The sequence below is a fragment of the Copadichromis virginalis genome, linkage group LG18, assembly GCF_057382275.1.
Source record: "Copadichromis virginalis isolate Kocher_CV1m ecotype Utaka linkage group LG18, C_Virginalis_male_GT1.1, whole genome shotgun sequence".
Classification (NCBI taxonomy): Eukaryota; Metazoa; Chordata; class Actinopteri; order Cichliformes; family Cichlidae; genus Copadichromis; species Copadichromis virginalis.
In genome coordinates, this window is record NC_140635.1 from 27,834,383 (window position 1) to 27,849,661 (window position 15,279).

Below are 15,279 nucleotides of genomic sequence, written 5' to 3' on the forward strand. Positions count from 1 at the left end.
CTGTGTAAAGCTGGAACATCTTTCTATTTGTCACCGACTGAGAAAAACGGTAGCTGTTCAGCACTGTAAATAGAGCTCAGTTGAACCAAGTATTCCTTTAACCTTAACTAGAAATGGCTTTGTGAACTTCTGCACAGGTAAAACTTTAACCATTAGAGATAAAATATTAAAAGCCGTCCCACAGATGTGCCTTTAGGTACAGCAACCCTAATAACTACTGATTCTACTTGGATTCTTTCGCTCTGATCAGTCTGCATTATTTTCAATAATGTCTTCCTTTAAATCATTGATATCCATTTTAGACCCCATTCCTAAAAGACTGGTCAGGTTTCACCATTAATAATAATAATAATAATAATAATAACAGACTACATAGCAGGCTTTTAAGGTGGCAGTAATGATACAAATACTTAAAAAGGCATCACTTGATTAAGCTGCCTTACCTAATTATAGACAGATTTCTAACCCTTCATTTATTTAAAAAAAATGTTGAACAAGTAGGTGTAAAACAGTTAACTGATCATTTATAGAGGATTTGATTATTCAGTCAGGATTTCGAGTCTTCTTTACACACAAAGGTTTATTATGGAGTTCCACAGGGTTCTGTGCTAGGACCAATTCATTTTACATTATGCATGCTTTCTTAGGCAATATTTTTAGAAAACACTGTATACATTTTGAATGCTGAACAGATAACACCCAGCTTTATTAATCCATGAAGCCAGATGAGACAAATTAACTAGTTAAACTACAGGCATGTCCTAAAGACATCAAGGCCTGGATGACCTCTGATTTCTAAATTCAGATGTAATACTCAGTCCTAGCTGGGACTAGAAAATGAGAGCACATTTCTCCCCTATTAGCTCATCTTTAATGACTCACTGTTAAATTCAGAAATGAATTTAAAACCCTTCTCTTTATATGGAAAATATTGAATAATCAATCATATCTTAAAGACCTCATTTGACCTTATTACCCTAACAGTTCAATATCCTAACAGAGAACTTCACTCACAGACTGCATGCTTACTTGTGGTTCCTAAACTATCAGGACAGACGTAGGCTTAAAACTTGCCTTTTTTGTTAAAGCTTATAGCTAGAGCTGGATCAGGTGACCCTGAACCATCCCTTAGTTATGGGCTAGGCTGCTGGAGGGCTTCCCATAATGCACTGAGCATTGTTTTCACTCACTTCTTCTCGTTGTCTATGTGTTTATACAGCACTCTGCATTTAATGATTAGTAATTATTAAACTCTGGCTTTCTGTCCTGTAGTTTGCCTTTTTTCCTCTCTCTATAAAGTCCTTAAAGTACAGCCTTGCAGAACCATTTCTATGGTGGACCATTACTCTGAAATGCTAACTTTGAAATCTTTAAACATTTTCCCAGTGGCCTTACAGCTATAACTAAGTTTAATGTGATTAACCCTCAGAAAGCCCTGAAACACATGGTCAGAAATGTTAATAGATGCCATGCTACCATGAAGACCCATGTACCAATGAACCACTCGCTAATCAGGAATCTAATTTGTCCAACAAAATCAAATTAACGTTATCATAGATTAAAGGGCCATCAGACTAGGATGACCTTGTTGTTGATTGTGAACCTGTGATAAGGCCTCTTTCAGAATAGAATAAAATGTCCAAATAAAAATTTTCCAGCAGAAACAGTCGGTCGGTCTGTACAACCGTAGATAACACAAGTTAGCACAGCGAGGCTATTCTGAGAGGAGCTTTCCTAGGCCAGGTTGTGACAGTTGTGTCCCACTCCATAAGCTGGAGGCCATTTAGTAACAAAGATGACCAGCGCGAGGTGCCAGAGCCGGTCTGTCGAACAAATGTTCCACGAGCCCCGGGCCACACTAGGCTCAGCTAAGAACAGACAGAGATGGTCCTGGGGACGGGGCCTCCCCGCTCCTCAGCTTCAACGTGCAAGCTGGAGTGCAGGCTGCACCTTCCGTCGGGACCACTGTGAATAGAGGTGTAATTGGCCATATCCAGTCATAGATGGGTGTTCAACCTTTGTTGCTCATCAGTGGCAGGATACACAGAGGCTTGTCTCACAATATGAGGTTGATTGTGCAGTCTATTAAACACCAGTCTCAGGAGGAAGTGTTTCTCCTTGGAATGCTGGAGCTTAGAAGAATCTCCAGAAAGATCTGATTCAAAAATCGGCTCGTGCTCAGTGATTGCCTATTATATCCCAGAGACAGTAAACATGATTTAAAAATTGATCACGCTTAATTAATTGCTTTCCTCAGCAGAGACGACTAAAGAACTAGACTCAGTTAGAAAATCACAACCTTTTGTTTCTCAGAAGCATAAATCAAAGCTGTAAATTATAGTTTTTATTTCATTCCAAACCAGTTATCATGTTATGCAAATTTCTGGTTGTATGATACATGCAATAATTATGTAATTATGGAAACCATTTCATCCTAATACAAAGAGTCAGCATGACAAGATACAGACACCTGCATGTCGCCCAGAGGGTCTTTTTGAAGAGAAGGTAAATGTTCCTGTTGAAACTAGAAGGGCTGAATGCATTGTGAGCGTCGTGTTAAAGAAGAGTCAACCACACAGTAGGTTTGTGATGTTGATTTCTATAAACCATTTCTATAAACCAACAGGGTGAAAATTGAGACACAAACAGGTGATGCACATTTCAAGAACAGAGTTTTGAAATTCAGGCAGATAGAAAAAAATGCCAGCAGGGGATTAGTGGAGGAAAATAAAGACATGCATGAAGAAATGAAATTGAGAGCAGCAGAACAAAAATGAACAAATTAATAAATAAGTGGTGGCTTTTGTTGAGGGCTTTTAACATCCCCTAGCAGTTGAGAGAAGCAGGAAAAATGAGCGATGCTCGTTAACTCTGACCCAAATCCTAAGAGACAGTGGGAGCTGTTAAAACACGGAGCAGATTGGGGAGTCTGCGTGACCTAGATAGCATTGGTTTTGAAAAGCAGCCGTACTTCACATTAAATCGCTCCTACGTCTAATATAATGAGGCATATCTCCCTGGTCGGTAATGAAAATTACATTCTGATAAGGTTCTTTGTGACATAGAAAATACCTCTCCCACCACTGACACTCCGAGGCTCTGTCTGAGACGCAGTTGGTAAAGTGCGCCTTCGTCTGGACTTGGGTGGCATTATCTGGCTCGTAAGCGCACATGAATTGTGACACATGGGCTAGACATCCAGAAAAGAAGCGGTAGTGATGAGACAGCCAGTGGCCAACTGTTGTTCAAAGACATTATATGTGTCTACAACTGACTTTGGAGACTAGTGGATTAATGTTACACTCACACTGGGAAAAACAGTGATTGGAAGCCATGGTATGACCAAAAGTATTACAGCTGTGTGCAGTGAACTTGTGTGAAGTTGCATATCAAGGGAGTATATGTGACCAGTCGCAGTCACCTACCATCTTCAATGCATCTTTGGCGTGATGGTAGTAACACAGGAATAAGACAGAGTCAGTCTGCTCTCAGTTTGTGGTCAAATCAGGTCAAGTTGGTGATTATATGCAATCTATTTGTGATAATATGGTAACTGACTGTAAGAAACTCCATCCAAATAGTGATAGATAGTGATGTGGTTGCTGCAGGGCAGCAGTTTAACTACAAAATGACATAGGTTTTTACTTTTACATAGGAATATAATCATAGTACAACCTCTTAGCAACCAATAGAGCCGAGTCCCATGCTGCAAAGAGATGTGTTGAAAATGAGTTGTGCTTGTCAACGTAGACTGACTCAATTCATTTCAGTTCAATGTTATGTATGTAGCCCCAAATCACAACCACAGCCACCTCAATGTGCTTTATATTGTACGAAGAACCCCAACAATCAGACAACCCCCAAAGAGAAAGCACTTGGCGACAGTGGGGAGGAGAAACTCCCCTTTAACAGGAAAAAACCTCTGGCAGAATCAGGCAGCCATCTGCCATGACCAGCTGGGGGTGAGGGGAGGAAGACTTATACTGATTTGCAATGTGTGGGCAATCTGTCTGTGTTAATGAATAAGAAGGTAATTATTTGTAAACCTTAGCCAGTCTGTCTGAAAGCGTTTGCATTTGAACTGTTGCAGTACTAGAGCTTTCATAGATAAAGCTGTTTTATTGAGCTTGTGGGCAGACAGGAAACACCTCTAGGCTCAGACAGCACTTATATAAAACAAATGAAAAAATTTATTTTCTAGACTGGGCATAAAAGATGGACACTGTGACTGTGCCACTCATGCGGCAGTATTGCATATATTAGTAGGCAAAATTTGTCCACTGGATACATTGTCTATCCAGATATGATGATTAATAAATAGTATGAAATGTTTTGAAATTAATCATAAAATGACTAACTGATCACACTCCTACTACACAGACAATGTCACACAATGTCACGCAGGACAATGTGTGGCCGGTGCTCGATGGGCTCCATCTCTTTTCAGGACAGCATAGGCTCAAGGCCTCTTTCTCCAACAATGGCACGTCACCATGCCAACAGAAGCTGTGCCAGCCACAGCGTCAGCTTGGCTCAGCCACCGTGTTAGCAGTGGATGATTCAAGGGCATTAAAGCACAGTGTGTGTGTGTGTGTGTGTGTGTGTGGGGGGGGTTCTAGTGTATTGGTGGCAGTGCCAGGATTCCCACCACAGTTTGCTCTGAAACAGCCTGTCATTCATTGCTTTCCACTACTTCCCCTCCTCTCATGCTGTTGGCCCGAGCTGGGAGCATTACCAATCCATCTTCTGAAAATTTGTTTTGCATGCACAGAAGCACCGGTCATGCTCTAATGTACTATATTTACTCAGAAGCAGAACATAAAAAACAAGAACATCAAATATTTCCCCACAGGTCTTCTTCAAGGGTGGGCGCCGAACAGCAAGCATTTGCTGCACTCTCATTACGGACTGATGATCCAGAAGAGATAATAACATCTTTGTTGATTTGTTAAATTAGTTCCTGCCATTTCGTGTCTTAAATTAATGTTGTAATGAGTGATCAAGGGGCATGTGTCTTTTTAAGTTCTTACCACCTCCACCTTAAAATTAACCATCACCCCCTGTCTCCTTGTCTTGCAGTGCTCAGTGCAAGTGACTGTGATGGGCTGTCAAACCACATCTAAAGTACTCTACCAAAGAATAATATCCACTCCTGACCTACTCTGAAGAAAAATATTTCATTCGATCAATGTCGCAGTCTCCCCCGCAGGGGAATTACTCTTGAACAATAGGTGAACCCTAAGAAAAGAGCAACACTGGACCATGTGATACTTGACCTTCAAAGAAAGAACTCAGGTGCACTCCAGAAGATGTCAAATCGGATCTGAAGCAGCTCTCAAGAGGATCGCCCAGCTCATAATTCAAGCACTTTTTCATGTTTTGTTTTATCATTACTCAAACACCATGGGCCAAAAGTGACAGAACGTAGTTATTTTGGCTGGATCTTCATCTAATGAGGAGTACCAGACATCTCACCATGGATTTGAAGGAGATTTTCTTCACCAAAGAGCAACAGTGAGAAACATCAGAGTGGGGGGGGGGATTGGACACTGGAGGCTTGGAGGATTAGCTTGGAGTGCTGCTAACCCATGGTGGATCTGCTGTGAGTGGGGAAAGGGACTCAGCGGTGGAGGATGTCAGCAGAGGCCGAACTCCAGCCGGGTGTCAAAACCAGCCAGCGAAAGGAGTCCAGGAGGATCAAAGGTATGTTCTTACCTTTGCAACACCAGAGCGTCTGTAACATAGATGCTTGTAATATATCAGGCTTTATTATGTTTGTTTGTCAAATGAGATAAAGGTCTGAGATATAACGTTAAGGGAAAAGTACTCAAAAGACACGAAACGTGACATGACGAAATGGGAACCTGAAAGCTTTCTTATCTTCATCAGGTGGTGAACGTAACTTTTCACCTTTTGGTGAAACATCTTGGATAGAGTTAAATAACGCTGGGCTGCACGGAAAAAGGCTTCACTCAGTCAGGTTTGCCGAGAGGCTCCCTGTCTTATTCCGGGGATCCAGATGTAGTAACAGCTATTCCATGTAGCCCCAGGCTTCAGTAGCGACGTGATTTAGGTGTCATGGACAGGGTAATTCGCACTCTGTCGCTTTGATGAACAGCATAAGTGAAGTAATAGGACGAGGCATTCTCAGAATGCTCACTGGGAGATTGAAATGGGATTGAAAAGGCTGAGAGGGGGGAGGAATGAGGAGATAGAGGGGCAGAGAGAGTGGGATTCACAGGGAGGGAGAGGAAAGTGAGAAAGAAAAGGATGCTTTCTCTTTCTTCTTCCCCATCTTCATTTTGGCTTTTTTGTTCTCATTTCTCTGTCCACAAATAAAGCCACTCCCAACTAGTCCTGTAAATCTGGCTTCTGCGGGCTCGCTGTAACGAGGCCATGGGGCCAGGTCCTTTGCGGCTGTTTCACTGGCTCTGTCGACTTGCTCAGATAAATGGCCCGCTGGAGGAGGGCCCATCGATTTCAGTTAAGTGGAGGGGGGGGAGTAGAGCGAGGGGGCAGTTGCACACATGGCCATGTGGCTTATTGGTGGGGACTATCAGCACAGGCTATCAGCCCCTGACTTTACCATGCTAATCACATGTGCTGCAGGGACTATTATCACAATCAGCAAACATGCTATTTAGATCCATATAAATGGAAATCAGGCAACATGAATACAAGCAGACTGTCACGCAGCATGGTGACTTTGAGCCAGCTGGGGCGAGGTGAAGGGCACTATCAAGAATCAGGCTGATGACATACAGAGGAGGGGAGAATTATTGGCCACCATGTACATGTCATTTTTTAATAAGTATTTCCGAAGTGCTGTTAAACAGAGCAAGAAATTTTTAACACAGCTTGTCCAAACATCATGGTTTTATTTTGGATGCTTGCATTATTTAGTTTACACACAAACAGAATAATGTCACAAAAACCCCAAACTACAGGTCAACAGGTCAGAATAATTAGCCCTCTTCATGCTAAAAGTCAGTTATGTGGCCTTCTCGCTGGATAACAACCTTAACAACCAACAAGCTTTGTGTTTTGGGTTGTTGTCACGTTGGAAGACAAAGTGATGACCCAGACCTAGTTTTGGTGCTGACTGCTGGAGGTTTTCTTTCAAAATCCTTACCTGTCCTTTATTTTTTCAGTGCCTTTTTAGTGTGTGGGCTGGCAGCCACATGCCAAATGGTTAGAACGCAGCGTTCCCTGTTTGAGTCTCCCCCGTGGCCCTTTGCTGCATGTCTTGCCCTCTCTTTCTCCCTCATTTCCTATCTATCTCAATTTACTATCCAATAAAAAAGGCCAAAATTAAAACTATTTATCCTTCTTTCTTTATGATTCCTTCCACCTTGACAAGTTTCCCAGTTCCTAACGCACTGAAGCCTACCCACAGCATTATACTCCCACCATCGTGTTTCAGTGTGAGGATAATGTTCTTTAGGTTTAACTGATCTCCCATCTTTCTCAGAGAGTCTCTGTGGCCAAAGATCTCTAGTTTCATCCCATCTGACCAAATAACGTGCTCCCAGTATGCATAATCTCTCTCCAGGTTGTCCTTCCTGTAATTGTTCTGGGTCTTTAGAAACATCTCTCTCAAGTTTTCTTTCCTGAGTCGTTGAAATCTTTTGTTTCCTAGCTCTGTATATACTCTATATCTGGAAAATAACACAGGGGGATAATAATATTGACCCTGGTTATTTTGGTTTTTTATCTGAAACGGTTCACTGAGAAGGGACTGAAAAAGAGATGATATCTAGTGAGCAGCAGTTCTCTGTGTGAAAATGCTTTGATAATGTCGGAGGTCAGAAGAGAATGGCCAGGCTGTTTCCAATAGGAAGGAGAAGCTAACTCAAATACTTACTTGTTACTACCAAGCTATGCAGAAGAGCATCTCTGAACAGAAGACCTCATCACATGTCATGGGTTACAGTTTGTTCGGACTCAACAAAATTGGATAACAGAAGACTGGAAAATGTTGCCTGCTCTGATGAGTCTCAGTTTTGGCTGCAACATTCAAATAGGCTCAGAATTGTGGGTAAAACATCATGAAAGCATGGATCCATCCTGCCTTGTATCAACGATTCTGGCTGGTAGTGGTGCAATAATGGTGTAGGGGAAATTTTCCCGTGACACTATGGGGCCCTTTGTGCCAGCTGAGCATTGTTTAAGCACCACGGCTTATCTGAGTGTTGTTGCTGACCATCTCTTTTTGACCACAGTGTACCCATCTTCTGATTGTTGCTTCCAGCAGGATAACCCGCTATGTCACAAAGCTTAGATCAAATTGGTTTCTCGAACATGACAATGAGTTCAATGTACTCAAATGACCTCCAGATCTTGATCCAATACAGCACCTTTGGGGTGTGGTGGAAGGTGTGATTCACATCATGGATGTGCAGCAAACCTATCTGCAGCAACTGTGTGATTCTATCATGTCAATATGGACCGAAATCTCTGAGGAATGTTTCCAGTAACTTGTTGAATCTATGCCACGAATAGCAAATAGTAATAGTTGTACCTAAAAAAGTTTGTGGTGAGTGTCTGTTTATGTTGATATTGGATAAAATATCTAATCCAGCTTCATTCTGGACCTGGAACCACAAGAGGGCATGACAGTGACAGCCTCATTTGTATTTACTGCTCCCCTTCTGCTTTCCCATTCCCATCAAGTTAAGCTTATTTGCAGACTGTTGGACAGATAGACAATGTCTTGCTTTCTTTTCAAGATTGTAAGTAGAACTTTAGAAGTGAATTTAATGAAAGGAAATGACAGAAAAGTAAAGTTTTGGTCAGTCAGAGCAAGAACTGCAAGCCATGGGCAGATAGACAGACAAAATATTGTGTTTTTAGTTAATGACCTTGATGATGTTGTTGTTTTTTAGCAGCTTTGAATTAATTTTATTATTTTTCATCATCTAGCACCTATGTTCCAAGTGCTATTTCCCTGAATTGTGCAAGGACAGGTTTAATAGGCTGTTAGCTTTAACACTAGGTTTAAAAAAAAAGGAAAGAAAGAAATATTTTACTATGAAACAAGAGAATAAATGTTCCTATTTAGCCTTTCAGAGACATGATTCATTCCAAAAAAGTCTCATGGCAGTTTATGACATCTCATCTGCAGAATTACGTTCCTACTGCCCGAACATTCGGTGGTGACCTGGCAGACTACTAGGGGTGCAACGATACACAAAATTGACGGTTTGGTTCGGTTCAATACTTTGGTGTCACGGTTCGATATTTTTTCGATACAAAAAATGTTCATGCCTTTTTAATTTGTCATTTATTAATATTCTGAATATATATTTTTACTCAAAAGTGCAGTTTTTAAATTTAATGTTGCTGAAACAACAAAATAATTAAAAAAATAAATCTATCTGATCGAAAAATCACTCATCTTTGGAAAAAAGAGTTTATTACAGAGAAATGGCTCTTTCCAAAATAAAAGCTATACTATACGCTTCTTCTGGGCTATATTCTCAGCAGCATATTAAACATATCAGGTCCCCATAAGGAGAATCATGTGCTAACGGCTGTCTAAATGACTCGGGTAAAGTTTGTAGCATGCGTGCTTGTTGTTTTTGTCTGCTTCCACTTGTCTTTGCACTAGGATGATGTCGGCGTAAATGTGCTGTCATATTCGTTGTGTTCCCACTAGTGCTGTCAGCGTTAATCTCGTTAAAATGACATTAACGCCATAACGCGGCAAATCTCTGTTAACGAGCTACCGCGGATCGCCCCGTGCGTGGGGCTGGACGGCATCAACACGTTAACAAGCTAACTGTGCTAACACACTAGTTCCCACCAATTGAGCAATGCATGGCACATCCGACATACTGTTTTACTTTTGTCCATGACGCGCTTACCTTCAGGTTCATACTTCACATGAAAACCAAAATAGTTCCAAACACCAGATCTGAATGAGGGTGGGGGAGGTTCAATTTGCCATGTTGCAACGAGCTTAGCGTCTGTCTTGCTAGCTTGCGCTGCGCTCAGTGGATCTGCGCAGTGTTGCCAACTCCTCAGTAAGGAAAATCGCTATTGGCTGTCCTTAAAGTCGCTAGAAATCGTTAAATGACGTCATCGCCTAATTTGCATTGGTCATGCTAACATAATTGTAACCTACGTTGTTGGAGAGAGAAATAACATCATGGAAGAGACATAAAGTGAGTAAAGAACATTCTAAATGCATTTAGAATTTATTTATAACTACAAATTAAATTTATTTTAGCAATTATTGTTTTTTTTAATGTCACAATTCCAACCCTGCTCCTTTATCCGGGCTTGGACCGGCAAAAGTGACCCGAAATAGGCACTCTGGTGGAGTTACTGTGTGTGTGTGTGTGTGTGTGTGTGTGTGTGTGTGTGTATAAGTAGTTTTAAACCTCGTGATCCACAAAACAGCATAACAGTAAAAGAAGAACTGACTGCGTTACAGTCAGTGTGAGAGCAGCGGCTTCGCTCATGCGCGATTCATTTGCAGTTCGGACGCATAGGTGTGAACATCTTCTGCCCTGATAGCAGCTGGGGAGGACTCTTCTCCACCGTGAGCACTTTGGAACGGGCGAGGTACCCACGGCAGCACCGCTGCTTGTTGAGAGTAAAAGCGATACCCGCTTTCACGTCAAAAAGTCGTCATAAATAAGTCCAATTACACCAGAAAAAGTCGCCAGATTTGTTGCTAGTTGCTTTTTAGAAAAAAAGTCGCTAAGGGGGTCTGAAAACTCGCTAAATATAGCGACAAAGTCGCTAAGTTGGCAACACTGGATCTGCGCTCGACGGTGCAGCCTAGGCGGAGTAGTCGAACGCAGATCCACTGAGCGCTCAACACAGACAGCATCGTCAGAAGAAAAGTTGATAAAATAAAATAAAAAATTTGTATTGTTCGATACATATGCGTACCGAACCGAAAGCGCTGTATCGAACGGTTCAATATCGATACGAGTATTGTTTCACCCCTACAAACTACATCAAGTTGTATATTATGGATGCAAAAAATAGGGAAAATCTTTGAATCCTTTCAAAATGCCACAATATTGCCACTCACAGAATAGAAATAAATTGGAGATAAGTTGCCCATTACAACATAAAAAGATTTGCCCCCTTAGTCATGTCCTGGTTCATCCACTAATGCATCATAGGCCACTTATTATTTAATTGCTTCTGTATCATTTTCATAAAATTCTGATGCATTTGTGATGAATGCGAAACAATTTAGGGTGAACTTGGTTTTTTGCGTGTCCGTTTTGGTTTTGGCACGCACTTATATCACTCTTCATTCTTCTCAAAACGGTGAGGAAAAATTCAATCCTGACTGCAAAGTCTGCCGTCATAAAATCCAAAGCTCCCCTCTACCCATCGTCAGAATTGCTTTACATGCGTGACTTTACTCTATCTCCATAGCAACTGTTGCTCTACCAGTGTAATCTGTGCACCGAAAAAGAGAAAGAAAGCAAAAAAGATTCATTTCAAAAAGAAAAGCATGGAGTTGAGGACATGGAAGACACTGAGAGCAGGGGAGAAAAGGGCAGAGAGCAGCTAGCAGACAAGCAGCAGAGTAAATCACTGGTTGCCTCCCATACTCTAAGAGGCAATACAAATACTACCCATTCAAATCTATTCAAACACTATTTGCCAAGTCATTTGCAGGTATGCATTTTCCTAACTGTGTCTTGACGTTGCGTCCCCATCAGCTTGGTAATAGCATCATGGAGCCCCCCCTTCCTAAAGTATCATCCCCACAAAATGCCAGCCTGCACACACCGTCTCCTGTGTGTGACTCCACAGCGAGTCACTGATCTATCTAGTGAACTGACAATTTGCACAAAAGCCTTCATTAATCCTGAAACTGCTTTATTGATCAGCCGTTTAGCCAAACCCTCAATGCTGCGTTTAGTGCCAAAGTTTGGTCGAAGAATTTTCAATGTATTTGTTTATTTTTACATCAGTGAGGGCTGGACGGGGAGAGCACGCACCGCTGTTGAGATTTGTAAATGTGCTTCTGTGTGTTTGCTGAGGCTTGTGAAATTTCTTTTGCGCACATGGGGGGAGGCAGATGGCGCGGACAGATTTTGCTTTTCTCAGACGAGCATTCTCTTCGCTGCTACTTCAGCCTCCTGCGCTGACAGGAAATACCTGTCTTTTTATTTCAGAGAAAATATCGGCTGCTATTGCATATTTCATTATAGCTCGGAGGATGGTGTGTGTGCGTGTGGATGTGTGTGTGGCTACTGGCAAACAGCGACTTTAAAGGAAAAGGACAGGAAGGCACAGATACACACCCAGAGAGGTTCAAAGGTTAAGCTGCCTCTATGCCCAGATCCCCAACAAAAAGTTTCTTGTTGCCAAGTCCTTATATCTGGAGGGGCACTTCTGACTCTCCATCTGCCGCCATCTGTCCCTTTGCTGTCCCCATTCTAGTGTGGCAAGAAGACGGATGCAACACTGTGATCAGACACGAGCCCTGAAACAGTATGGAGCAGGGCGAACAGTAATTGTTCTCTCCATGGTCCTGGTGCAGAGCCTGCGTGTCACGTGGGAGGATTGTAGCGTTTGATTTAAAGCCTCTGACATCTTGGATTTTAATGCCCGACTCAGTTTTTTTAAAAAATAAAATCTTTGTAAGACTACTGAGAAGCAAGGGATTTTGGAAATATTGGGAAGCAGGAGACGAGGTCTAAATTTTAACCCTGGACACATGCACTTCAGACCACCAGGCACCAGGACACATAGAGACAAACAGCACACAATACTTCAGGCAATCCACTGTCAGAAAAATTATGAGCATCAGCCTTACGGGCCAGAATCATTGTGAGGACCATTCAACCTTGGGTAATTGTAAATCCAGAAAGCCAGAGGAATATGTGTCACCTCCCGTCACGAACCCATACACACACACACACACACACACACACACCTTCTCGCTTCTCCTCTCTTACAGTGTGTAACAACATGAAACAACATGCCCCTCAGCTCTTTAGTTTTCAAATACAGCACACTCGCTCATCTGGATCTGAACCCAGAGCACGTAGTGAACAAGTTACGCCACTGACTCAAGACTCTCATTTGGTATGCAAGGCCTATTTTTTTTTTTTTTTTCTTTTGAGGATCTGTGCATAAATCTCTAAATCCTTCCTGAAGTGTGAGGAGGGCCGTATGCGGTATGTAAAGAAACAAATGGCACAAAACATTTGGTTACAGCTCATCTGAGAGAGTTGCACTGAATTGGACCGATTGTATTTAAAATGCATCTGGAGCAGCATGTATTTTACATTACATTACAGAGTATATGACTCGGTAAAATCAGGGTGGAATGCATAATACTGCGCAAACAAACTGCGGTTGCTTTGTGAGCAATGATAATTACCTTCCGGGGTTTAGCAAATAGGACACGTGTGGCTACAGTTCGTATTTTTAGGGAGTTCGTCACTAAATCTGAGCGTCCGTTTCTTCACACGCTGCGGCTGATGTTCAGATGTGCCCATTAGGTGTATAACTCCTCTGGCAGTGAAATAAGTCTAAATTAGACCCAGATTTGACAGTCGCTTGCTTAGAGACTTTAATGACTTTAGCATCCTCAAGCCCTTCCCCCTTTTAGAGAATTGTGCCCTCATGAATTAGTGAAGAAGTGTGCACAGCCAAGACAAGCACTTACATTTCACTAAGATGGGGTGGTGGGTGGGTGGGTGGGGAGAGAGACGCTTCTTAATCTGCCCTTTTCCGTTGTTTCCAATTTTTGTTTTTGACTTGAAAATTGCAGAAACGGAAGACGGGAATTTGGTTAGATGTGGCAGGCAATGGCATTTCTGGGTGGAATAAGCTGATTTTGGCGTAAATGTGACTTTGGAGCACAGCCTGACAGCCTCTGTTAAGGATGTTACACCTTGTCTCGTTGTCGCCCACAGCTTAGCCAGCCCCTTTAATGTGCTGCTAACTGATGTACTGCATGGTCTCCTGACCTAGATTTGAATGAGGAAGAGACTTGAAACTGTTAAATTCTCCAAGGTGCCGGTGACCTTGATTCGAAATCCCTACTATCTCTTTGTGCGACTGCTGCAGGGAGCCGGTGTTTTGCGAGTGACAAAGCCCGCACAGGTTATACAATGTAGACCTACGAGATAACGCTTGAGGCTTGAACCCACATAATCAAAACAGCGAGCGATGAGACAAAATGAGAAAGGTGTCGGTATCAAGGAGATGTCAGGGTGGCTGGAGAGACAGAATAATCAGGAAGAAGGAGGGGAGGGGATGACAGTATAAAGCCTGAGGCCATCCAGACACACACGTGAACACCCCCCACTGCCCCCAGCGGCTCACACCATCAGCCCGCCACCTTCTTGCCACCACCCTACATCCATCACACAGAGAGGGCTTGGGTGGATTGTGGGTGAGCGCTGGACCGAGAAGATTCCTCTCAATAGGAGCCATTCAGGCTGGTTTGTCGCTACCAATAGCACCCATGGGAACTCCAGCCATGGGTAGCAACACTGGAGTAAGCACCCCCTCCCTTCAGTCCTGCCTTTGTGTGTGAATGCCCTACAATGCTCTGCGACAGGTGATTGTGGCGCTGACTGTTTTTGATGTTCCAGTTGTTTTCTCATTTAGTGCGCCGGCTTTATCCAACTTCATTTTCAATTTCAAGTTCAATTTTCTTTCCATCTTTGCGCGCCGCTGCTAATTTTCTATTCTTTCTGCGTTTCCTATTCCATAAATATTAACACCGGAGCAAAGAGACACACGCGCAAATACGCATGCACCTACGCACAGACACCGCACGCAGAAGCCCACGTACCAAATGTGTTCAATTCAGTTGAGCTCACACGTCCTCATTTCCTGTAATCACTCTCTCGTTCTTATTTCTCCAACTCTTGTCTGTTTCTCTTTCTCTTCCTCTGCAGGTCAGGACCGCAGTGAGGCGGGGCTTATTAAGCGTTTCCGCGGAGATGGCGTGCGCTACAAGGCCAAGCTGATTGGGATTGATGAGGTGACAGCCGCACGCGGGGACAAGCTGTGCCAGGACTCCATGATGAAGCTGAAGGTGCAGACTTCTTTGTGTGTGTGTCTGAGTCTGTGTGGACATCACTGAGCATCTTCAATCATCTCAGTCAGATTTGGAATAAGCATGCTCAGACATGGCTCTGTTGTCTGTTGTTGAATGAATCACAGGAGCTTGTCTTATCCTGTGTATGACTCACTGAAGGTTTGAACTGACCAGATGGAACAAATGAAAGTCCAGCCTTATTATTCCACAGTGTCCTATAGAAAGCTACTGTAAGGTTG

The 15,279-nt window shown here is 42.7% G+C and overlaps 1 protein-coding gene across 3 annotated transcripts in view; it reads left to right on the forward strand.

Moving 5' to 3' along the window:
* Nucleotides 1-15,279, forward strand: part of LOC146688152 (disabled homolog 1-like) — a 50,865-nt gene that overhangs the window by 16,211 nt on the left and 19,375 nt on the right. For all 3 annotated transcript variants that reach the window (XM_085439413.1, XM_085439415.1, XM_085439414.1), the window contains exons 2-3: nucleotides 5,080-5,703; nucleotides 14,898-15,037. In XM_085439413.1, coding sequence (XP_085295539.1) covers nucleotides 5,634-5,703; nucleotides 14,898-15,037 — 210 coding nt within the window. In that variant the 5' untranslated portion in view covers nucleotides 5,080-5,633. The remainder of the gene's footprint in view (nucleotides 1-5,079; nucleotides 5,704-14,897; nucleotides 15,038-15,279) is intronic.